The sequence below is a fragment of the Urocampus carinirostris genome, chromosome 9 (assembly GCF_059441175.1).
Source record: "Urocampus carinirostris isolate Australia breed hairy pipefish chromosome 9, RoL_Ucar_1.0, whole genome shotgun sequence".
In the NCBI taxonomy this organism is placed as follows: Eukaryota; Metazoa; Chordata; class Actinopteri; order Syngnathiformes; family Syngnathidae; genus Urocampus; species Urocampus carinirostris.
Genome location: NC_142357.1, coordinates 12,015,177 through 12,041,229, shown reverse-complemented (window position 1 = coordinate 12,041,229; position 26,053 = coordinate 12,015,177). Strand labels below are relative to the sequence as shown.

The 26,053-nt window shown below is 38.2% G+C and overlaps 2 protein-coding genes across 15 annotated transcripts in view; one reads left to right on the top strand and one right to left on the bottom strand.

The window, feature by feature from the left end:
• The window catches only part of elp1 (elongator acetyltransferase complex subunit 1), a 28,683-nt gene extending 22,494 nt beyond the window's left edge, over positions 1-6,189 (bottom strand). For 2 of the 3 annotated variants that reach the window (XM_088344551.1, XM_088344553.1), the window contains exons 1-10: positions 6,047-6,189; positions 4,944-5,113; positions 4,408-4,560; positions 4,239-4,320; positions 4,008-4,088; positions 3,194-3,279; positions 1,686-1,876; positions 1,307-1,430; positions 1,141-1,234; positions 31-261 (exon numbers count right to left, since the gene is read on the bottom strand). In XM_088344551.1, the coding sequence (XP_088200677.1) occupies positions 31-261; positions 1,141-1,234; positions 1,307-1,430; positions 1,686-1,876; positions 3,194-3,279; positions 4,008-4,088; positions 4,239-4,320; positions 4,408-4,560; positions 4,944-5,093 (1,192 nt within the window). In that variant the 5' untranslated portion in view covers positions 5,094-5,113; positions 6,047-6,189. Of the gene's footprint in view, positions 1-30; positions 262-1,140; positions 1,235-1,306; positions 1,431-1,685; positions 1,877-3,193; positions 3,280-4,007; positions 4,089-4,238; positions 4,321-4,407; positions 4,561-4,943; positions 5,131-6,046 lie in introns of all 3 variants that reach the window. The other variant, XM_088344552.1, reaches the window with a different exon arrangement.
• Positions 6,190-6,272: 83 nt separating this feature from the next.
• Positions 6,273-26,053, top strand: part of arhgef37 (Rho guanine nucleotide exchange factor 37) — a 79,287-nt gene continuing 59,506 nt past the window's right edge. For 7 of the 12 annotated variants that reach the window (XR_015851404.1, XR_015851403.1, XR_015851405.1 and 4 more), the window contains exons 1-8: positions 6,273-6,430; positions 15,114-15,305; positions 15,464-15,614; positions 21,295-21,673; positions 23,678-23,807; positions 25,173-25,320; positions 25,388-25,587; positions 25,671-25,801. Coding sequence is in view for 9 of the 12 variants with exons in the window: in XM_088344548.1 (XP_088200674.1) it covers positions 21,308-21,673; positions 23,678-23,807; positions 25,173-25,320; positions 25,388-25,587; positions 25,671-25,801 (975 nt within the window). In the remaining 3 variants the exon portion in view is untranslated. Of the gene's footprint in view, positions 6,431-14,761; positions 14,800-15,113; positions 15,306-15,429; positions 15,615-21,294; positions 21,674-23,677; positions 23,808-25,172; positions 25,321-25,387; positions 25,588-25,670; positions 25,802-26,053 lie in introns of those variants that run through there. The other 5 variants (XM_088344543.1, XM_088344542.1, XM_088344544.1 and 2 more) reach the window with 5 other exon arrangements.

The following is a 26,053-nucleotide window of genomic DNA, read 5'->3' as shown; positions in this document are numbered from 1 at the left end:
TGTCATATCTCACATCCATCAGGTCCTTACCTCCATCTATCACAGCCACATTGGCGTTGTCAAAGCTATCCATCCCTGGGCTTCTCTCTGTCGTCCAGCCCCATTCATAAGTCAGGTAGCTCCAACCGCGGGTGGCCAGGTGCAGCCGCAGTGGCTGCACGGGGTCCCAGCACACGCACACCGGCGCCTGGCTTGGGTCTGTGCCAAAATCCAGGCTTTGCTTCAGGTACCAATGGTAGTTTCCTACCGTCCACAGCTGCACTGCAGGTGAAAGACAGGACAAAGTTCATATCTGCAAAATATTGGTAAAATAAATTATTTGAATGCCAATCAGGGCACATAGTCATCAGGGGCTGCCAGAGCCTTTCATGCCATCATTGGCTACATGCCATTATTTACATTAGACGATGGGAATAGGCAGATAAATGTTTTAGCCATCTCTGCTGCAAAAATTAAGATGCCCAATACTTAACTGATTTACTGATACTTAAACTAATTTTGGCCAGAATATGCCAAAGTTGCCTCTTTCTGAGAAAATCAACGGGAGCCAAAAGTAGAAGTACAAAAAAAGTGAAGTAGAAGTAGAGATCAGTAGCTTGATAGCTGTAGATTGTTTTTTAAGAAAGTGAAATCGTATCAGGTAAAATCAGATTAAGCTAGAAACCAACTTTTCAAAATTAATTTGATTGAGCACCGATCGCCTGACTCAAACATTGATGCAAAAGTTAAAAACATTGGGTAAAAAGTGTTTGCTGCATGAATATTTGGAGATACCATTTTGAGGCGGTCAGACCCACTAAGAAATTTAGGACACTAATCAATGGTCAGTGCATAACAGAACAATTTTCACAGCCTCTACTTGACATCTGACGACGAGTAGTCATTTAAATAGTGTCTTAACAATTATATGGGATTTTGCTGAAATCAACCTCCTCTCTTCTAATTTTAAAGACATTCAATAAATTAGCAAAACTTTCAGGTAAAGGATGAGGTTCCAGGTTTTTATTTGGTAGTCTGTATGTTTATGTAACCCTAACACAATTTTTTTATCTTGGCCTTGATAGATCAGTCAAATGACTAAAAATTGGCTTGTTGGAAAATGGACAGCACTCAAAGAATTAAAAAGTGAACAGAGCTCACCGCAAGTGTTGAAGTGTCCATCTTCCCCCACTCTTAAATCCTCCAGCCAGACAGCCAGGACAGTTGAGTCATTGTTCCACAGAAGCTCCTTCACCTGAAAGAAAAACACCACATTTCTTTTTAGCCCTGGAGCGCAGAGTAGCAGTCTACAGAAGCGTGGACATGCCTTGGCCTGGTCTTTTCTAAGGGGAAGTGAGAATTCTCCGTGTAGCAGGCCGTTCTTCTCCATGAAAACTACACAGTGCTTGTTGGGATGGCGCTGCGTGCTTGCAATTAGGCTGCCAGAGGGTCTGAAAGATCAAAAAGTTTTTTTTTTAAAAACCTTACATTTGGACGTCCTTGTGAGTGACATATAATTTTTTGATTGTGGTATAGTTTAGCCATTTTGTTGGACCTTGATTTAAGAATTGTAATTGTCATTATTGTCACTATCATTTCATGAGCGCTCCCTCAATTCAGCCAAAAGCGAAAAGCAAATAATAATAATAATTATAATTAAGGAAAAGTTTATCTACTTTTGGAAATTAAATCCAAAGACGTCATACTTCCAAGATAGCGACTGCTCCAGGCCATCCACAGGCTCGTTGGTGGCCTGCAAGACGCCTTCCCTGTTCCATACACGGACCTTCCGGGCCCCTGTCCTCGGGCAGACAGCGCTGACGGCAAAAAGCTGCCCGTCCCCTCGCCATGTTACCCGGGGTCGGCAGTCATCCCACTCTGCTGCTCGTTTTGCATCCTGCAAGCAGGTTAGTAATGACAAGTCCATTATAAGTTAGGTCCAATGCATACAGATCATGTGAAATGTTCACATTTTGTAAGCTTGGGGCGATTTCCTTAAATTGAATAAATTATGCTTTCCTAAAATGTTCATCTTATCGGATATAATAATTATAATAATAATTTCCTTTGTATTGTCATTCTTTGTAACAATGTACACAGAACGAAATGTCGATACACCTGACCCGTTGTAGCGAGTCGATGCAGCCGCAGCCAGAGGGCGCCGCCATTATACCAATTAGGTATGTCTCGGTCGAGGCGCGAACCAGCGACCTCCCAGTCTCAAAGCAGGCACACTACCATCTAGGCTACTTATGCCAAGTATAATAATTTAATAATAATTTCCTTTGTATTGTCATTCTTTGTAAGAACGAAATGCCGATACACCTGACCCGTTGTAGCGAGCCGATGCAGCCGCAGCCAACAGAGGGCGCCGCCATTTTACCAATCAGTAGTAGTCAAAGAAAACCTTGATGAAAGTAAGGTATAGAAATGAGTTTTTCCAAGATTTTAACATCTTTGATCCTGGAAGGGGGATTACCACATGTGCGGTCCCTTCTCAAGGTTTTCTCATTTCCCTTATGTTGAAGTTTTTGAGTTTCTCCTTGCCCTAGTGTAGGTTTTAGATCAGGGAATGGTGTGAAAAAGGCCGGGGATTTGCAATAATCTGTGGTCTCTTTGTGATTAAGGGCTATACAAATAAACATGACTTGATTTGATCTATGTGTAGTATTAAAACATGCCAATATTGTCAATAAAAAATTAGAATTCAGACTCAAGATTTAGGCTATGTTACACACAGATTTTTATTCATAAACAATTAAATAGATTCAAAATTTAGGGCTATTGACTTCAACTTATTTAAGACCTTTTTAAGGGTGCAAATCAATTACACATGAGACATAATTTAAGATAGTATAAACCATGTTTAAGGACATGAGCTTGGGAAAATTTAAAATGAGGACATAGAAAGCCTGATTTTCTTCATGTTTGGACTTATCCTGAGGTGATGATACATTATTTAACCAAATTCAGATTTTAGATTCAAGACAAAAGCTGTAAAAACTTATATGTGCATAAAATTTACTACCTTTAAAAATGCTTTTATAAAAAAGTGCATTAATCAATTTCAGAAAAAGCAACAAGAGATAAAATATTATCGCTGCCCCTAATGAAATCCAACAACAAAAGTTGGGAAAAGTGAAGGACAATGAATATTACTATTTAATAATTATTATAGTATACTTGTTATATTTCCTCTCCCAAAATGACATACCTGAGCTTTTTTCTGTGCAGCCTGTTTGCCTTCTGAACCATGGAATTGAGTCTCCTTCTTACCCCAGCCAACTGTGATGAACTTCCCTGTCAAATATGCCAATATTATCAACATTTTTATTGATGCAACGAATGTATAAAACAGAATTAAAAAAAAACACTCAAGCCACCCTGCACTTCATTTAAGATCTTTGACATTAAACACTCGAAAAAAAATATAATACCACAATAACCACATTTTGCTCATTATTTCACAATTTTTTATTTGCTTTTTTATTATTATAATATTTTCTTATTCTACTATATTTTATGTATTATTATTGAAAAATTAAGGACTCATTATAAGTGTATTTAATTTCAGTACATTTTAACTAGTTTCTCGTAAAACAATAATTTCTTTTTTTTTTTTAAAAACTAGCATTTAAATTCACTAGAAATAAAACAAAAATTACAAATCTTTTAAATAAATTTAAAAACATAGCTCCAAAAAAAGAGGAAAATCTTCTGATCACTGTGGTATTTTACAGGATTATTTTCCTAGGAATGTAACAACAGCGGAGTAAAATAAGAGAAAAAAATATGTAATAAGAGTTATCTGCCTTATTTGTAGGCGTAGTAAGCTATAAGGGAAATAAATGGTGTGGTACTTCATTGATACTACTTCTAAAGGTGTATCTTAAAATTTCAGATATCCCTTGAAGTGTCTTCAAGTACCTCCAGAGAGTATTAGAACCCACATTTAACAACCACTGGGGTAGAATATGTTTAACAGCAGTATGTATGATTACATTAATAATAAACGAGTGTCTCTGTACCTTCACCAAAGTCATCCTGGTGAATGGCAAACTCGGTAATGGGCTCAAAACTTTTGGTCATCATGATGATGGTTTCCTGACCTGTGACATCCAAAATATGAATCACTGTCCACAGCTCATTTGTGAGTGAGCTCAAATGATTACATAAAAATCCACCAAACAGTAAGGGCATAAAAGATGAGGTGGAAACAAGTAAGAGAATTGACAACTCAATTTAATTTAACAACTGACCGGTGGTGAGAACAACAAGTTCTTCATCAGGACTCCAGCTCATAGATGTAAGCCCGCTTTCCACGCTACCGACACACTCCAGCTATTAAGACCAGAAGAGTTGATGTTTGTAAGTAGTAGAAAAGTAAACCAGTGCATACACATCAGAAAACCCAATCATGTGTCGCACCTGACTTGTGTTGAAGTCAAATACAATGACATCCCCACACGCTGTTGCCAAACAAGCAGACTCAACCTCGGCCAAGTCCTGAAGCCCAACCACGCAACCAGTGCCGTCCCCTGGGAGGTAGTCGTCTGCTGTCAGTGAGGCCTCGCTCACTACCTATGGACAGAAAAGATATTTAAAATGTGCACAAACATAGGATAAAAAAACAGGCACCAGATTGGGCTTAACAGGCTGGTGTATTATAAAATAAAATCTCTAAACATAAGAGCAGTTTATTAGGATTCTGGGGGCTTATCCAAATGTTTGGATCATCTTTAGCGTGTTTCACCCACCATAGATAGCAGATTTTTTTAAATAATGGTTCAAAAGATTTTAAAATGTTTAGGAACATTACAAAAATAAAATCACGTCCTATCACAACCCCAACCTCCAAACCTACACCCCACAAACAATGTATACAATTGAAAATTTAGACACAGTGTAAATATAAGGGAATCTTGAGGTCTTGCCATCCTCAGAAATGTTAAACCCTGTCTTACCTGTCCAGTCTGAGGGCTGAATTCTGTAATGCAGTATTGAGAGGCGACCAAGAGAGTTCCACTGTCATTCCGTAATGACAAACACTGTGGATAACCCGGGCCCTGAAGCTCCGAATTCTGCAGGCTCTTCAGAAGCTTCAAGTTCCTCATTGCTACTCAGGAGACAAAACCTGCACACAAGAAGTCCCTTCGCATAGGTTAATCAGGATGCTTGCTTAGGAGTGAAATCCATGGTATGAAGTTTTGTTTGGAAATTGAAGGAAACATTTCAAATACAAAACTAGAAAATGTAATAATATAATTGTCTGATCCTCCGTTTTAGTTCCATTGTACTTACTTCATACCTTTCAACGTGTACGTTTTTGATCATTTCAAAATGTGCACATCGGTTTTTTTTAGGGGGGGACAAATCTCGTCTCGCCCATTTTGTCACTTAATCGGATCGTCTCGGTAACTGGTAGCAGACTACCACGTCATCGAATGTAGGAAAACAATGGGAATTGATATTCTGACATCTCATCTCATCAGCTGCACCGCTTATATTCTGACATATGTGTTACAATTCAAAACAAATGGTAATAGTTTCGGTCACAGAGTAAAACCATTAATAGAACAGACCAAGTCTGCAAAATTCGGCACTGATACGTATAATAAACAACACCAAATATCCTGTTTTTATTTTACATAGACGGTCTTGCTGTGAGTAAATAGGATCTGCGTTGTTTGTAATGTGTGTTATTGCTTAATAGGGAGAATTGAAATTACTTACAAGGGGAACAATTGGCTGTTGTTGACATTTAAGTGCGGATATAAGGAGAGCAGGTCTTCGAGTCGAATCATTATATTAGCACAACGTTAAAAAGACAAACATTATCTGAAATCAAGGTCGTAGGCGATAGGTACGAACTATTTTTTCAAAGTGATAACTACTTATTGGACAGTAAATAGTCAGTGTCTGAAAAAGAATTCATGAACTTGTCAGTAGTCTGTGCGAAAATGTTATTTTGCCTCTAAACAGCTAAGACTTCAACCTTTTTCATTACGATAAACAACTGGATCTCATTTTACTTATAATAATTAACAAATCTAAAAAAACAACTCACCGACAATACAGACACAGTTGGGTAGTTTATTGTGGTTGGATCGCAACATTAATAACTCACGTGTGGCAACATTTAGCCTGTAACCTCTGACCTCAACTACGACATGGTTACAACGTGGGTACACGTCGCCCCCTACTGTCTCGGTGGTCACCAGAGGAAACCCGTCGTGCATTGAATTAAAAATCATCAACAATTTTTCTTTATCTATATTTACAAAAAATAAGAGGGTTCTTTTCACAACACATACAAAAACAATTTTGAATTGTCAAATTGACAAATTGCTAGTATCGCGAGATCGACAAGTAAGCTGCGTGATTGACGTGTAAGGTGCTCGGGAATTCACTGACAACAATCTTTGAACGTGCGAAGAAATCCTGAGACAAGGTAACAAAAATCCGTCCGTTTTGGGGGACATAAATGATGTTTTGCACAATTTTATGACCGTTTTTGGCCTCGTTTAGCTGCTTTTTGTACACGAGCTAACATTATTTCCTGGCATTAAAGAAAATAAATTCGTAATTACAAAGTTATGGAAACTAAGAAAGAAAATGCTTAATTTTGACTTGTGTTTTCTACAAGCAGAGTTGTCATTCTCAGAAAAAAAATGTCTGTAAATGTTTTAAACATCGTACTTTTTATTGAGTCATCAGTTTTCTATGCACCTGTTCCTAGCTGTTACCCTCCCGGATTTCTGTTGTTGTGTTACCTCAGTGGACCCAGGTTGAAACTAGAGTAGAAACCCCAGATCAGGGGTCTACAACCCTTTCAAGCGGAGGGCTACTTTTTTTATTAAGGCAAAGAGCACCTAGTTTGATATGAATTTGTTTAAAAAAAGGCAACTAATGTTGTTCTTACTATGTTGTTACTATGCTATTACCAGGTTAATTATTGGATGTAGGGTTAAGTTGACTCTGTTAACCAAGTCAAGTCATGTTTATTTGTATGGACCTTAATCACAAATAGTCTCAAAGGGCTGCACAAGCCACAGATTATTACAAACCACAGACTATTATTACACCACCCCTGATCTAAAACCTACATGAGGGCAAGGAAAAACTCAAAAACCTCAACATGAGGAAAATAAAGAAACCTTGAGAAGGGACCGCACATGAGGTAATCCCCCTTCCAGGATGACCAGGCTGCAATGGATGTTGCAAAAACAAAGAATACACAGATATTGTCAACATAAAATATAAGTTATCCATATGCTATAGAATAGAAGTGTGTTTTAAGCTTAGATTTAAACATTTCCATTGAGGTTGCAGGGGGCAGAGCATTCCATTGCACTGGGGCACGAATGGGAAACGCTCTTGAACTTGCGGATCTGTTCTTGGCTCTTGGGATCACTAGTAGACCAGCATTTTCAGAGCGAAGGCTCTGGACCGGTACATTAAATCTGAAAGATATTATGGACCAAGTCCACGCATGATTTGGTATGCTACCAACAGAACCTTAAAACATCTTAAGCTAACAGGGAGCCAATGCAGGTTAGCTAAAATCGGGGTAATGTGATCAAACTTTCTTGTCCTAGTTAAAGTCTCGCTGCAGCATTTTGTACACACTGAAGGCTCTTGATTTTGGACTTTGGGAGACCGGAGATTATGGAATTGTAGTAATCGAGACGGGAGGTAACAAACGGATAAATTATAATCTCCGCATCCGACGAATTTTAGCAATGTTGCGAGATGGAAAAAAGCTGTTCTAGTAATATTCTTAACGTGTGTTTGAAAGGACAGATTTGGGTCAAATATGACACCTACATTTTTGACTGAGTCACTCTGGTTGATATTACATCCACAAAACAATCAGGAGCCTAAACCTTAGTTTCAAACCCTAACTCTAGCCCCAAATTTATTTCAGAACCCTCAAATCGATTTAAAACCATAATTCTTAGCCCAAACCCCTCGCTCCTAACCCTAGCCCTTCACCTAACTCCAGATGTGACCCTAAACCTAACCCTGTTTCAAACCATAACCCTAGCTTTAAACATATTTTGGAACCCTAAATTCAGTTTAGAACACTAATACAGAACTCTACCTGTAGTTCCTAATCCTACATCTACACCTAACTCTAGTTATAACCCATAGTCCCGACCCTATTTCGGAGCCTAAATCTTAGTTTGTAGCCCTATCCTTTTTTGGAACCATTACATAAGTTTAAAACTCTTATTTGAAGACCAAACCCTAGCTCCTAACCCTAGCCCAACAGCTAACCTAAGAAACATGGCAACAATTTCCAGCAATACAAGACCTTCACCCCAGAAATTTTAAACGCAGTACTGGTGAGCAACTTTTGGAACAGGTCTACGGGCACATCAGCTGACCTCAGGGGGCACCCTGTTGTCCACGGGCACCACTTTGGAGACCGCTGCCCAAGATCCATTTACAAATCTGTGTCAGCGTGAACCTCAAATGAAAAGACAAACATTATTTTCCTTAGAAAAAAATGTAATGTTTGGGTACTCGTGTCTTTATATTTTTAGATAAAATGAAAAAGTCTATGAAGTAAAACATAATAAGAAAAAAATATAACCGTACATAAAGGTAAAAACTTACATGAAAAAAGTGTCATTGATTTTTTTTTATCGGAAGCTAAGTTCGAATTTTATCACACATAAATTACATCATTAATTATTCGTCAAAGAGTTGAATGATTTCCTGGAAGCAAGTTTCATACCAAAAAAAAACATTTTCTTGCTACAGCGCGGATTATAAATTGAAAAAAAAACCTTGCTGGGACCGGCATAACATCGCTCTCTAGCACTTCCCAAAGTCCCCATTCCTCGAACCTAATATGTTCTGGCCCGAATAGCTCTGATAAAAGTAAGCTAAAAGTAGATAGGCGCAATGGAAAACTAAGCATATGGGCTTTTTTCAACTCAGTTGGGCATTGTTACCTCATATTTAATCGAGAAAGTATTTAACTTTCCACTTTTAAGGATGCCTTCGAATGATGCACCCCACCTTTAACGTTTTGTTGTTATTTATTCTAATTTAAAAAAAAGTTGGGCAATTAAAAAAAAAAATCATAATGGACTTTATTGCACAGTTTCTATTCCAGGGACATCACCACCCTAAACAAGCATGCAAAACTGTGAAAAAGATATATCATGCCAGTTTTATTAAAAAAATGGATCAAGTATAGAAACATGGATAATCATATCTTAATTATTACATATTTAAGAAATTTGTTGCTAAATATGATTGCACTACTTTTCATTGCACAAATGTTACAATGCACTTAGACCAGTCTCCAAGCTCTAAATATTTTTGCCTATTTGTCCTGACTTTCTTTGTATTTTAATTTTCTTTTTTTAAGGGGCAGTGTGTAATATTTAGTGCTTCTCTGTGATACAAAGTGTTCAAAAAAACATTGATTTGAATAATAAGCAAAAATACATAAACTATCATACAAATGTTAATTTTTATAAATATTCCTAGGATGAGAAATTTGTATTTCTTTTATATAGCGGAACCCATACCGAGTAGTCAAAGCCATGTTCGTCTGGCATCTTGCTGCTACGCTGTGCTCATTTGACACTGGTTTTCGTTTGCCTTGGACAATACAGTGCATCTAAAGTAAAATACCACACAATGTACTTTTAAGTCTTTCTAACGTGTCTATCCTCGAGTGTTTATTCTATTGATACAACCGAACAGATTTTTGTTGATGAAGTGATAGTTATCATCTTTGCCAATCTTGTTAGAATCTTGGAAGTAGAACGATAACTGCAACTAATAATTACACAGAAGAGACATGTAGTCCAAAACAGTCTACTGCTAGACTACGTTTTACACCATGACCTGAAAAAAAAAATCAGATATTAGATAAAATATTCAGATGATAAATTAATAGAGAGCGAGAGAGACTTGGTTATCCGAACCTACAATTAAAACGGCAGAAAAATTTTGTTCCATTTAGACTGAGATTTTTTGGTTGCCCATTTGAAATGAAAGAAGACACTGTACAAATCTGGATAACTCCTGACATATGTATGACCTTTTTTCCCCCACGTAAATTGTGTAAGTGTGAACGGTGGCTTTCAATACAATGCACATCACAATACAACCTATTTACTGTAAATTGTATGGATGGGAATGCTGGCATTCAACCTGCACAAATTCCACTGCCACAATAGAAAACATACATTTCCTGGTTTAATTTTCTGACGTCTTCAACCTGTCCAAAAATCGGGTATGCCAACTCATTTTGTATAATGCTCTTGTGTGATAGCTATGTGATTGATTCCCTCCTCCTTACTCTTGACTACTTGGAACAGGCAAATGCTGGTGGTTATTAAATAAATAAGTTTGATTTTCCTACTCTTGTATATTATCAAAATGTTCCATTAAAGGGTAATACTTTTAAAGATGCAACTGTTAAGACTTTTCTTTTATTAAAATCTGGTTAGCACACCCGCCACAGAGAGGTCATGGGCTCAATTCCAGCTACCAGTCTTCCTGACTGGAGTTTGCACATCTACCCATGCCCGAGTGGGCCATTTTTCCTGGTAATAATGTTTCCTTACACATTCCAAAACATGCATACAGGTTGATTGGTGTATGAAAATTGTCCGTAGATATGATTTTGACACCCCTGATGTAGATCAAGACATGACAAAATGTTCTGAAAAAGGAAGCAAACATTTAAAAGTTTGTCATTTATGTTAATGTTTTTGGCTGGAGAGGAAGTCGCCTCTGGCTGAAGTAAATCGGCATTGACGTTTTGTCATCTTCAGGAATGCGGTCTAGCAGAATTCCAAGCGTTCCCTCCTTATGAATTCCTTCCTTGTCTCAAGCTGATGGTTTTCATCGTGTTGTTTGGCATGACTTGATTCATTTGTCATTATGCCCTTTTCTTGTCAATACAGGTTCACTCACCTGAAAAAAACAACAACTCTTTGCAAAGTTATTTGAAGCCTTAATGACTACACTTTTTTCACTTTCTGAATTCAACCATCAAGCTGATCATTTCTAATTTATTGCTCAAGCAGACTCACCATTTTCCAAATTCAGACTGATAAATAACTTAAATACACGCACAAGCTTATATTAGCTATTTTGCCCCAGTAGGCTACATTTCTCTTACTTCCTGCACTCCACTTCAGTGTTTTCAAACCATTATGCAAGGGGCACACTACAGTCCTTATAAACCTTGTCTATTGTGCCACAGGAAAAAGCCAATTTTATCTTTGCAAAAAAGCATCCCAATAGTTGATATACTTGTGTTCTTTCTATGATCTATCTATATCAGTAGGTGGCAGCAGATTTTTTTTTCTCTTTTTATATTCTAAATTAGCAGCACGGTGGCGCAGTGGTTAGCGCGGGTGCGGCACAGTTCTAAGGTCTTGGGAACCACCTGTGTGGGTTCAAATCCAGCTACCGGACTTACTGTGCGGATTTTGTATGTTCTCCCCGTGCTTGCGTGGGTTTCCTCAGGGCACTCCGGTTTCCTCCCACATTCCAAAGACATGCATTTCAGGTGGATTGGCCGTTCCAAATTGTCCCTAGATGTGAATGAGCGAGCGAGTTGTCTGTCCCTGTGTGCCCTGCGATTGGCTGGCAACCAGTTCAGGGTGTCCCCTGCCCACTGCCCGATGATTGCTGGGATGGGCTCCAGCACCCCCGCGACCCTACTGAGGATAAGCGGTACAGCTAATGAGAAGAGATGAGATATTCTAATTATCTGCTCATGATATGAGTACAGGGATGCATATTAAATAACTTGTTTTTTTTGACGAAGCTGTTTAAGATTGCAGTAGTAAAAATAATATGATAAGTCAAACAAAATACAAATCTCACACAATTATGTCGATTTCAATTATTTTCTGATTTTATAAAATAAACCCAGAAAAGTTAGTTAAAAGTAAAACATTTTTGGTTCCACTGGTTCATTTTAAGTAGTATATTTAATTTTTAATTTTCGAGAATAAACAAACAAAATCAAAATATAGAACAACTTGAAAAACGTGTTAAAAGTGTAGTAAAGTCCCAAATTAATCAAAATTAATAACCTGTGTGAATTCCTGAGCCACAGTGATCACAAAAACTCTGTACTGTCAATTTAGGTAATAGTTTTGATCTTTATTAAAGAACAGATGTAAAAGTAATTTTATCTTTGCTGTATGTGGTGCATACAGCATGATTGACAATAAAGGTGACATTGAAAATTACGTGAACTGGTGCCAGAAATAGATTTTTAGATATTTTCGGAAGGCGGTGTGCGTCGAGATTTGTTGATGAAAAAAAATTGTGCCTTAGTTCAAAAAAGTATGTGGAAACAATGGTCTAAGTAGCCTATGGCATTCAAAACACCATTTAAGGGACAATTAATACACAATTGTCACAATGGAAATAAAAATAAGTCAGAGAAGTAATTAAAAAACACTGCCAAAAATACACAGACCACAATTACACATGAACACATCATCTTATTGAATAACTGCCGCCATTGTAATTTATTCAACATATGACATTATGCCTTTTATCAGGGTGTCAATTTAATTCTAGTTCAGGAGGTAAAGCGCTTGTCTTGGCATCATGAGCTCGCAGGTTTGAGTCCCGGCTCCTCCTTGTATGTTGAAGTGTCCTTGGGCAAGACACTGAATCCCTAATCCCCAATAAGCAGGTAGTTGTAAATTGTAAAGCTCTTTGGGAGGTCTTCATTGACCTGAAAAGTGCTATATAAATGCAGACCATTTAGTAAAAGCTTTTTTGCAAGGGCCAGATTATTAAATTACAGGGGAAGAGAGAGATAGAGAAAACAGAGAGATAGCGTGAGAAAGAAAACAATAGGTAGAAAGACACAGTGTAAAAGCAAGAGAGAAAGAGAGAAAAATAAAAGGAGAAAAACAAAAGAAGAAAAAGAGAAGGAGAAATGAAAAGAAAGAGAGCAAAATAGAGGAAGATAAAAAGAAAGAGAAAGAGAGAAAGTTAGATAGAAAGAAAGAGCTCTTCTCTTCTCATTGCCACGGGGCCAGATTAAAAGTCTTGGCAGGCCGTATCCGACCCTTGCTTTATATCATTTTACCGCAGTGGAAATAATCATGATTTAATTATGGAACAGAATTTATTTATTTCCTTTGTTTTTAACTTAAAAATAAGAACATATAAGCAGTGCTGATTCTAGGTTCAGCGTTTTGCGGGTGCTGAGCACCCACAGTGTCTGGCTGTTTTTTTTTTTTTCACTTAAAGTGATTGCGGATCAATCAACACTGCTGGTTCTGCATGTTCGAGAGCGTTCTCCATTTGGGCTCTGGTGCTGTGGAATGCTCTGCAACCTCATGGAACTGTTTCAATCTAGGCTCAAAACATACAATTCTATGGCTTATGAATGACTTATGTTTCATGTTGACTGTGTCTGTATTTGTTGTTGGTGCCCTTGCAACATCCATTGGAGCCTGGTCATCCTTGAAGGGGGTTTACCTTATGTGCGGCTCCTTCTCAAGGTTTCTTGTTTTCCTCATGCTGAGGTTTTTGAGTGTTTCCTTGCCCGCATGCTGGTTTCAGATCCGGGGATGGTACTCTGTACAGCTCTTTGAGACGTCTTGTGATTAACGGCTATACAAATAAACATGACCTGACTTGACTTGGTGTAAACAGGGTTCATACGGGTGCTTGAAATCCTAGAAAACGCTTCAATTTTAATGTTGTGTTTTCAAGGTCAGGAAAATGCTTGATTTTTTGTGAAGTGCTTGAAAATGCTTGAAATTGTTGCCATTGTCATGTTTCTTGGCAGTCTGACTCTGTAGACCATGCAAACAAATTAAAAGCTTTTTTTAAAATGACACGGAGACGCCTGCTCTCATTGTCACGTGACACACCATCACCCCCTACTGGTCCCACCCAAGAGGAAAGCGCTATTTAGAAAATTGGCACTTTTGCCTCGGTTCACTGAAAAGAACCAGTTCTTTTGGCTCCCAGGTGGCTCCTCAGGTTTTCTTTTATATAAATCATAATAAAACATTGTGCAATAAATTATTTAGTAATTAGTATTTTCATATGTTTTGCAGGGTATCACTGAAAAACGTATGAATTATTAATAAAATAAAATATTTAGAGATCTACATTTTTTAATTCATAAAACAAATTTAGCTTTTTACACACTTAAACAGATTTAAAGTCGAACAGTAACACAAAATTCCTAAAAGTACAAAACAATAGAATACAAATAAACATATTAACTCATCAGTCCTATAAATAAATGATAAAATGCAATATGTATAATATATATACAGTTCTATTTTAACCAATTGAGGCACAGATCATCTTAAAAGCACGCAAAAAATATTAATCAAAATAAGTATTAAAAAAGAAAGGGCAGCTCGGCGGCGTAGTGGTAAGCGCGTGTGCGGCACAGTTCTGAGGTCATGAGATCGAACTTCCTGTGTGGAGTTTGCATGTTATCCCCGTGCTTGCGTGGGTTTCCTCCGGGCACTCCGGTTTCCTCCCACATTCCAAATACATGCATGTCAGGTTAATTGGCCAGTCCAAATTGTCCCTACGTATGAATGAGTGAGTTGTCCGTCTCTGTGTGCCCTGCGACTGGCTTGCGACCAGTTCAGGGTGTCCCCTGCCCACTGCCCGAAGATGGCTAGGATGGGCTCCAGCACCCCCGTGACTCTACTGAGGATAAGCAGTGCAGATAATGGATGGAAGTTTAAAAAAAAGCAAAAGATCAGCAGTCTTTAAGATTAAAAGATTGCAAAAACATCAAGGGACACTGCGGATACACAGAAAAGTCTTCATCTCAAGGTTTGTCCTTTGTATTTGGAGCATAGGGAAGTATTCTTGCATACTTGCGTCAAAGTTTGCATTAAAGCTAATTTCTTTTTTTGTCTTCCGTATTGAAATCATTTATTATCCAGCACCTATAGAGCAGCAAAATAGTGACTATATTTTAGTCATCAGTCAACAACAACAAAAATAAGTTCTTTTGATCAGCACTGGATTTCTTTCTTTGAAGGAACTGGAAAAAAATGGCCTTGACAGTGCTTGAAAAGTGCTTGAATTTGGCCATGGGAAAAGTGTACGAACCCTGTATAAATCTTGTGAAATTTGTCTCCTAGCAGAACAACATGACGGGCCAACTGGGAGAATACAGGACCTCCCGCAAAGCTTTTGTCTCCTGCCAGGCACGCTGACGTTTTACTAGGCTCTTGAAGCCACTTTTTTTTTGTTGAGGGATTGGACAAAATACACTTCGATTGCTTGTCGTCTGCTCCTGGAGAAACTGTCGGCCAATCAACTCTTGCACCAGAGTAAGTCAGACTACGTTTTCCTGGCTCCTGTCTGCTGCAGTCATTCAATTTATTGTGCATGCATGTGTATGTGTGTGTCTATGTGCTTACCTCCCCCTCCTAATTTCCTCTACCAAATGGCCAGCCCACCTTACTTTACACTCCCATCCCCCCCACAGCACACACAAGCAACACTCACACACTCGTGCCACATGAGGCCGAGCAGTGTCCGTGAGTCAGTGGAGAAACTTCGTCCAGCTTGCGCTTGTTTTCCATCCAGCAAAAACATCAAGGGACACTGGGGATACACAGAAAAGTCTTCATCTCAAGGTTTGTCCTTTGTATTTGGAGCATAGGGAAGTATTCTTGCATACTTGCGTCAAAGTTTGCATTAAAGCTATTTTTACTCACTTTGTAATTACTTACTAGACATACCCAGCTCGCCACAAACGCCAGAAAGGCTGTGCAGTTAAAATAAAGCAGAATGTAACTAAAGTAGTATAAAGGACTGTTTTTAAATGCTGCAGCTAATTTGTTCCATGATAAATCTGTCGCTGTAAAAGCTCCATTATTAGGGTTTAATTGTCTTTATTGTCATCGATAGCAATATATTGAATAAAGGTTGCAACAAGAATAAACATGGCACTCCAGGATAAACATGTAATAACTAATAATAAGATAAAATAATGTCAGGATAAAAAGGCAAAAATACTGAGTATTGTAGACTGGCCTAAGTTGTATTGATGCATTGTAGCAATCGTGTAATGTAAAGTAGTGCAAGACCAATTAGCAGCAACACAATTCTGAAATAAATCGCCAAATTAGATATGAGTACTCATTTTCAATACAACGGGCAAAATATATATTTTTCAACGTTGTGCACACTTATTAAGGGTGCTGATGGCCCTGGGAAAGAAACTGTCTTAGAGCCTGTGAGTCTTTGTTTAGAAGGACCTTTTGCGCTTACCAGAGATCAACAGGTCTTGCCTGGAGAACCAATGGTTTAATTCAGATTAAAACATTAATACAAGTTAAAAAATAACTGAGTTATGTGTGGGACAACACACCACTTGGGATTGATTAAATGTCAGGGTGTCAAATGTATTTTAAAGTGTAACATGAACTTAAACCCCCTGAATTCAAGGTAAAATAGACTCTGGTAGAAATGTCCTTACCTTAATGAAAGCTCGTCAATCTTAACTTTCTCTTCAAAATTACATTTAAAACCCTTAATGCGAGTTTGTGAGTCTGCTTTCAAACTGCAACCAAGCCATGAAACCCTGAATTGAAGCAGTAACTATTAGTATTATAAATGCTAACCATGTCTTTAAACCTTATTTCGAAGCACCCACCATATCTTGAAAACTCAATTTGAAACCCTACACTCCAACTGCAATCCAAAGCCTTGAAACCCTATTTAACTAAAACACTGTCCTTAAACTGTAATTTTAAGTCATAAACTCAGGCTTTTTGCATAAATACAATACTAAACAGACCCCTTGCTTGAAAGTCCAGTTTAGTCTTATTTTTACTGTGACCATTAACTCGCCACTCAAGTTTTATTTTTCTGTGATATTGTTTGTTTGTTTGTTTACTGCAAATTGGCTCTCATTACCATTCCAAACCCACCATTAATTGTATTTATTAGATAATAACAGTTCAAAAACAAATGATGGTTTGAAAAAAATGTCTTTGTGGCAACAAACTTTGTGATGCTAACCGCCGATCTATAATCTTGGAAGGCAGATGACCAATTGAAACCTTTCACATCAAAACAACACTAAGGCGAGTTGCCTGTCATAAAAAAGTAACCTCTGCCTTCAATAAACTCGAACTCTTAGTTGAATCCCTGTTACTAAACAATTCCATAACCTATTTTAATCATCCACCGAATTCCAGCTTGAATTCCATTAATTACTTGAGTTAACCCAGATCTGAAATCCTTCTTTACATTTATTTTTTAAATACATTGCTGCTAACTTATTTGCACACTGAAATTGAAACTTATTTGAAAGCTTTCATAAGGACCGCCACACACATACTATTGAACCTTAATTTGAAATTGTTGATTGAGTCCTGAAAACATAATTTTGAAAGCCTGTCCCTGGCTAGAACATTCAGGTAATATTTTGTTTAACTTTATTATTTAATGTGTACATTTGTTTTATTTTCTATGTCATCCTGCACCTTTACGATTGCACTTTTTAGTTTTGTTGTGCTTTTTACACGCTACAATGACAATAAATTGTATTGTATTCCATTCAAAGTGAATTGGGTACTTTTCAATTTAAACGTTTCCCCAGTATTTTATATGTCTTTTTTATCTTTTCAAATTAAGTACAATAAATAACACTTTTTGTACACGATTTTTTAAAATAAAGTTGTTTTCCTGTTAAATGGTCAAGATCTTGTCTTGACCATTTAGGCTCTAGTCTGGATCTTGGTCACTGGTAGCAGACAACAATGTCATTGTAGATTGCTAATATTGTCGTACTATTCTACATAGTTTGTCTTGCTGTGAGTAAACAGGTGCTGCATTGTGTTTGTAAGGTTTTACTGTTCGATAAGTAGAATCGCAATCACTAAAACAGGGAGCAATTGGCTGAGGTTGGCAGGTACGGAAAACGTTCTCAAACCTTCAAATTTCTTCTTGGCTCTTGGAATCAATTGTTTAACAGCCTTTTCTGAGTGAAGCAGGGATGTGATTTTTCCGCTTATTCGCGGAATTCCGCTTTTTTATCTCCAAAAATAAAATTTTAAAATTTCCGATTTTTTAATTGGTAAAAAAAACAATTTCGTCTCGACAGCATTCCATTTTAGTGTTTCCGTAACTGAAATGAAACGTACTTGCGATTGGTTGAAGTCTCCGTGTTGACCAATAAACGCGCTTGTTATAAAGGCGTAGGAGTATGCCATTGTTCATTTCTCACACGTTTTTGCCGAGTGTTTATAGAAAGATGTCCGAGATCGAACGCAAAGATGCTCCGCGAGTTGCTAAGAAATTGCTAAGATCGTAAAAAACAAGTTTCGATCGGACTGGTTAGAGAAGGAATTATCTACAAATGTTGGTGACCCCGACGTGATCCAATGTAGCGAGCAGAGACGGGAGTCGTAGGCGAAGTGTCAAACAAAGGTGCCAACGAAAGCTGCTTTAATGACATTTAAACTGACAATAACAAAACAAACACGAGAGTGGCTAGAACCGGCCGAATTAAGAGTCCCCCTAGGAACTCGCTAATTAAACAATGGTTCCGTGGGTGAATTATGTACAACCCACTACAGTACTTTCATTTATAGATAACATCTTCTGCTATAACAAAGACATTTGTGGTATGTTCTAATATGAGTTACTTTTCATTTGGTCATGATACAATTATTTGTTCATGAAATTTGAACTTTTCAACATGATTTATGTGTTAACTTCGTAATCACATGAGTTAGATATGATGATATTCTCAGTGATAGTTTTTAAAAGCAAAGGCAGTCCAATGTTTTTTAATGTGACTGATTTTGAGTTGACTTAAACTGTAATTTTATATGGGATAGTTCAAAATACATTGAAAATTTATGCTGTTGTTTTGTCTATTTCTTTGTCATCTGAGTGCATTGAAAGTACTTAAAAACACGGAAAACCCATGTGCTCCGGGGGGCTTCGCCCGACTTGTCCCCCCACCAGGGCACTGCCCTGGACCTAGCTGGGTGCCCGCGGCCCCCAGACCCCCGCCTAATTTTCAGATAATTTCACTTCGGTCAAATCACATCCCTGGTGAAGGGTCCGAGCAGGAACATAGGAATCGTCAGGAATGGTACAGGCTTGAAATGTGTTTGAACCTGGGCAAAAACTGATCATTGGGAATTGTGAGATGGTGTTGGACTGTAAACAGCAAATGCTGATTCTTAGTCTCTAACTTTGGGTGAGAGCTGGTTGTGTCATCGAACTTAGACATCATTACTATTTATTTAAACATTATCATGAAAAAATTATCATTGAAACCTTTTCATTACTTTTTACTCTTTTTACTTTTAAATGAAAACTGACATGATTCTGACAAAACTTGTTAGAAAGTAATTATTTGATTGATGGAGTAGTAAACGACAGTGTTGCACTACTGGACGCTCTAAAATTGTAAGATGAGTTTGTAATTTTCTTATTGGGCCTTATGATTAATTCTCACATTCGTTTGGACTCATTTTTATTTTGCATCCAATACTAATTTTCACTGGATAATATTTACTCATATTTAGTCTTTTGCAGCCTTTGGGTGAGCTGAGCTATGCATCATTCCTACTCATTTCCTCATGACAGCGACTATTGTTTTCCATTGTGCACTCAACAAAGTCTCATCACCTGTTTGTTCTACCAACGTGGCCCTTGCATCGGTTTTCATTAATTCATTCACTCATTCATTCATTTTCCTGCCACTCATCCTTACTCACTGAAACCTAGGGTCAAGTTTGGCTTGCTAATTTACTTGCCATCATGTTTTGTGGTATGTGAGAGGAAACCAGAGCTTCTGGAGAAAACCCACTCTAATAAAGGGCAGTGGAGAACATACACACTATGAGCCTGTTAGCTAAAATTGAATCAGAGAATATGAAATTAACTACCATATTTTTTGCACTATTAGGTGCACCCCCAAATAGTATTTTGTGATATTTTTACATAAATAAGGTGCTCTGGGGGATAAGGCTCATATAATTAAATTTACTGTAAGGGCTAGTATTGCACAAAAAATACATCTTACCATATTTATGCATTCATTGAGCAGTCGGAATATATAACTGATCACAATTGCATCACATTTGATGCCACTGGACTGGAACCCAGAGTGCACCAGATCCTATACACCAGACCATTAGACGACACATGAAAAGGCATAAGGGTTTTCTCATCATCTGTCGTGATTGCCAATCTGGTGCACCTGCGGCGGCTTGATTGGCGCTAACAGCCAGGACAGCTGCTTGGTGGACACTCCCTTTTTATACCCCTGGCTTCCTCTCAGTCTTTGTCAGATCGTTGCGAGCTGTTGTATTTCACTCAGTGAGCATTCCCGTCCGACTCCGTCCCTGCTAAACCTTTCTCCTGCCTGATCTTCGTTTTTGACCCGTTTCTGGACCTGACTACGCTCGTTCTGCCTGCCCCTGTTACCTTACCCGTTTTTGATTCGTTACCTGCCTGCCTCCTGCCTACGACCTCGATCACGAACTTGACATCGCCTCTGATCTCCAGCCCCGGCCAAACGACTTACTATTCCCGCCTGTTTTCGTCCGACACGGAAGTGTCTCTCCTGCCTCGCTCGCTCCTGTTTTCCGTCAGTCCTCGGATCAAGCAAGAAAGCCTTAATCTCCCTCTCTTTTCAAAAAAAAACTGAGAAACGTACGCTATTGAGTCCTGTGTCCGTTCTGGTCTGTGACGTCATCACTGTATTTTCAGTCACTGTACCAAATTCTTGATGTTACTATTGGGCCTTGCAGCGAGAATATTGTCAGACATTAAACCTTAAACCATGATTAAAAGCATGGCCGCACATATTCAAAATGTACAACTTGCAATGCTTAGTTTGAGCTGAGAAAAAGTGAAACAAAATTGTATAGGTTTTTACTTTCTGTTTTCTCGTTTCTCTAACATATCTGGTACCATGACTGAAAATAGTGTGATAATGAGATAAGACCCTGTGCCTTTTTGTCTACTGGATAGGATCCAGCGATCTTCACCCCGCATTCCGAGTTCGATTCACGTTGCATACAATGTTATGTAATTGTCAGCAACCATCCATGTCTCATGTTGCCTAGTGGTTATGATTTGGTGCTATTACCATTGCTATCCAGTTTGTGCTGAAATGTCTCGACTGATCTATAATTTCATTTCCAATTATTTCCGCGTATAAGGCGTACCTGATTATAAGGTGCATGTTCAAATTTGTGGCCAATTTGGGGATGTGCTTTCTAATGTAGAACTCATAAAATGTGTGCTGTCTAAAATGATTTTCGTTCTACTGTTTTTATTTAGAGTGTTCTCCATCATGGAGGTTCCCAGGATGCCGCCACCTGTCCCGTTCCCCCGCACTATTTTTAATAGCCATACGTCTTCCCTGGGCACTACGGAGACCCTCTCAGTGGACCAGCTACCACCAGAACAAGAAACATTCTCAGATGAGCAGGACCTTGAGGACGATGCATTTCAAACGGCTGAAGAAGAAAGTTGTCCAAACGTAACGGTGACCTCATCGGAGGAGGTGGAAAAGATGGCAGAGGAGAAAGCAGCCAACGAGAGGGCAGCACAGAGGCAGCTTATGTCCATTCAGGAGCTGGTGGAGTCTGAAAGAAATTACCTGAGAATGTTGCAACTTAGCTCAGTGACAATTAGGAGCAACCTCCACAAAATACAGGTACTCTACAACTAAAGTAATAATTGCAAACCCAAATATATATATATATATATATATATATATATATATGGATATAAAAAAAAATACTCACAAGATGCACTGATTTAACATGGTACTATTTCAGAAGAAAACATTAAAAACATCAAACAAAGCGCCGCCGCCGCGAGCGGCAACCTTTCCAGCCGCTCCGTGTTATTTCGCACTTTTTATGATTTATTGTTTTAAGTGTTTGCTTCTATGTTGTTGTTTTGTTTTTGTTTTTTTCCTCTCGTTTGACAACTACACTTTGGATTACTTTCTATCCTATCGTCATGGGTTTTAACGCACAAAAATGCATTTATTCGAAGAATCAACTCCTTGCCCTGAAGACTGCTCGTGCCACCGTGATGAGGGGGCCCTATCGTTGATGCAGAGCCGGAGCTAGCTAAGCGGCTAGTGGCGTTATAAGTCTTCGGTACCGTCCTTAATCATGGTAAATGTGAACTCTCTACCAAATAAGACCGACGAACTGGCTGTGTTGGTAAAAAACATCAAAGCGTACAGGGAGTGCAGTTTGCTGTGTTTTACGGAAATGTGGCTCACGTCTAGCATCCCGGACGCTAACGTGGAGCTACCCGAAGCTACCTGGCTTCAGCGCTGTTAGACAGAGACACAAAAGCCTGCAGGAAGCGGAGAGGAGGCATACTCGCTATCTACGTGAACACGAGTTGGCGTAACCCTGGGCACAAAGATTTCCATCTGCTGCAGGGATGTTGAACTTTTGGACTAGCGTCTGATGTCATCCACTCCGCCGTTGCTAAACTACAACACAGCACCCGAGGGCATTCTGTTAATAAACAACAAAGGATACTGCTGGAAGTGTGAATTTCCCTATGGGGATGAATAAAGCATCTATTTATCTATCTAAATTTTAAACTGTAGTTCTGACCAAAATTTTGACTTCAAACCTTGACCTATTCCTTAAAACCTGATTTAAAATAAGTTATTTCTATCTGAGCATTTTGACCTAGATGTGCTATTCAGATCAATGACACTTTATTTTAATAAATATGTGTAGCTATGTTGTTGTTTTTTTTAATCGCTCAGAGTAACTGATTAAATCAATATTTTATTTTTGACCATACTGTTTAGCCCGACTCTGAGAGATGGTAAATGATTTCATCAATTAATGGAGGAATCAAATAGTTTGGTTTATGGATGCTTCCTTGTTCATCAGTTGTAGAGCTACACTCAATTTATAGTTGTACACCAGAGACAATTTTGCAGTGCTGTACCAATGTCAGTTGGTAAACCATTAAAAGACACATGCTAATGGGAAAAAGAACTGGTATTAATGACCCTTTTTAATCAGAAGTTAAAGAAATGCAGTGGTAGATGAACAAGTCTGATATATAGTCAACCCTTCAGCCGCCTGGCTGATTTTCCCTGCCTGTGTGATCGTTACTCACAGTGGTGCTAATGAAAGGCGCCATGAAGCATCATCCACTCTGAATTTATGGAAAAGATAACGCCCGATAGAGACGGTTGTCGACCGTGTGAAGAGAAAATCAAAATGGGGAAGTGCTCAAACAGAAATAACGAGCAGGAATTATAGCAAGTATTATGTAAAATTATAGGAAATGAACCACAGAGATGAATGGGGTTTTGTTGAGGAGAGAAAAGTTGAAAACATTGTGAACAGCGCATAACGGCCTCATTTACACAATGTTGACATTGTGCAGCATTGTTTGCAGGCTTATTTTCAGTGCCCAGTTCAGTTTGTTCAGTGTCTTACTGCTAAAATTGTCTACTGTTGTTGCATCTGGCTCAACAATTGCAGTCCACATTGTTTTCAAATGACCTCTTAGTGTCATTGAAAAGACACCAGTGTTCCTAAAATTTTCTAAACTGCTCATACAATTTATCATACATAATTTGAGGTGCAGAGTGTCAAAGCCACTTAAATTAAAGGATTGGTCTTAATATTGTCTCACAGATTGTATCTATGTTTTGTTTTTGTTTTAGCCTCCGTTGCCCAACCTGGATACCATATTTCTGCACGTCGACAAGGTCATGGATGTATCCAGTCGGCTCCTTAGTCTGTTGGATCAGAAGCAGCTCCAGCCGGAAGAACCGCACTTTTTGGAAATGCTGTGTAAGTGGGAGCTCCACAACCTCTATCCTTTTAAGTGTATTTCTCCTGCTGGGAAATTCATTATTTGTAGGAACATAGAGGTGTTTCTTAAAAGTTAAAATGACAATCGGGCATTTTGTCAGATGAAACAATAAATGTTTGGAATTAATTCCTTCTTGACTCACCGTTGAGAATTTTTTTTTTCAATGTTTGAGGTATTTCCGAATACCTAGCTATTCAAGCACGCTTACTGATATTGCACATGAGTCTACTCTCCTATGTGTGTGGTGTTATCTTAATGCGACAATGTGTAATATTTTTGCTTTGTGGTACAAAAAAGTGATTTGAACAATAGGCAAATGGACTTCAACTATCATACACATTGGCACTAGTTTTTGTATGCATTCGACAATACAGTGCTATCTAGTGGTCAAAAAGTTCATCACCAAAATTTGGGAGTAAACTTATTTTTATATTCTTTATGTTCTCAAGTTATGTTCCACCCATAGTGACACAAAAATAGAAAGAAGGTAGGGTGCAGGGTTGCCAACTCTATATTTGCCTATTTATCCAGACACTCTTTTTTATCCTTTTTTCCGTTTATTCCGTTTTTATCCTGGAATGTGATGTCTAATCTCATTGCAAACAATGTTCACTCGTTATTACCAATGGCGATAAAGAAAATTCAAATTATTTTCTTTTTAATACTGTGCTTGAGTAAAGTAGCAGAAGTACTTCAAATCTCAGTTCAAATCCGTTAAAATAGTTTTAAATGATAAACTGATTAAACAACCTTTTCTGTCTTAGTCAAAACTTCATTCTAGTGGATCTTTCATTTCACCTTTTAAGCAAAATTATTAAAGGGTCACCAAAACTGACAAAGTTCTAACTTTCAATCCATAACTACAAATAGCTGTAAAACACCAAAATGTTTGCCCTGGGACTTTCCGATATTATTGTAATGGTAAAGCTAATATTGTTGGAAATAAAACCCTTCAATTGATCTTTTTTTTCCAAAACGACCTATGATTATGGAAACCACCAAAACATGATTCTGTTAATTAAAGTGATTCCGGGTTTTGATATGTTTCAATTCAAATGTTATTTCAAAAAAGAAAAATACACATAGTCATTTTTGTTTCTCTGCTTTTATCTTGGAAATGTGTTCTTACCAATGTAACTGCACTATTTCTCATTGCACTAATGGCATGAAGGCCAGTCCTTAAGCACTACTTTGTAAATATTTGTCCATTTATCTTGACATTTTTTCTATATGTTGTTTTTAGGTCTTTATTACATGTTTATCATTCTAATCTAATTGTAAACAATGTTCATGTTATGGATGACAGTAAAGACAATTCTAATTCTAATTGCATTATCTATCAGGTGAAACGTTCCTCAGCCTCTCTTCTGATATTGAGGCAGCCTACAAGGAGTATCTGGCCAACTACAACCGTGTCACTGTGGTGGAAAACTCATATAAACAGAAAGAGGCGCTGTGGAACCAGATAGTGGAAGTCATCAAGGCATCAGCGTAGGTTTTTAAATAGTCTTGTGCAAAATACTTATGGCTCACTGCCCTCAAGATTGTGATTCCACAGGCCTGAAGTCAATGCCAGCTCGTTGAGTTTCTTCCTTGTAATGCCCGTGCAACGCATTGCCCGCTACCCTCTCCTCTTGCAAACAATCCAGAAGCACATTGGCTCAGAACACCCGGCGCATGCGTTGGTGGAAAAGACGGCGCACACTTGCATCGCCATAAACTGTCGCATTAACGAATACAAACGCTTCCGGGAAGTCGGTGAGAAGTTCTTCATAACTTTCAGCAGATTTAGAATCAGCCAGCGGAATGAGTTTGAGCTCCCTGTCTGTCATTTGTCACAGCCGACAGGTACAAGAAAAGTGCGACGTTGAGCATCATGGACAAAATTAACCGATTGAACACGCACAGCATTGCTAAGAAAACTGCCAGGATCGGACGGGTCATCAAATACGAGGCCGGCATGGTGTCCAGGGTAAATCAGAAATGTAGTAGCACACCAATCATTCTCACAAGATTAGAAGTAGCAAGTATTGTATTTTATGGACTATTAAGGTGCACTTAAAAACCCCAAATTGGCCTTACATACCGGAAAAAGTGATACAAGAAGTACATACAGTATTTATAGGTGTGCGTTACTACACGAGGTTTTACAGAATATTACCGTATTGTCGCAATAATCAATCAATAATCATCGCAAAACAATGCATGCAACGGGATTTAAACC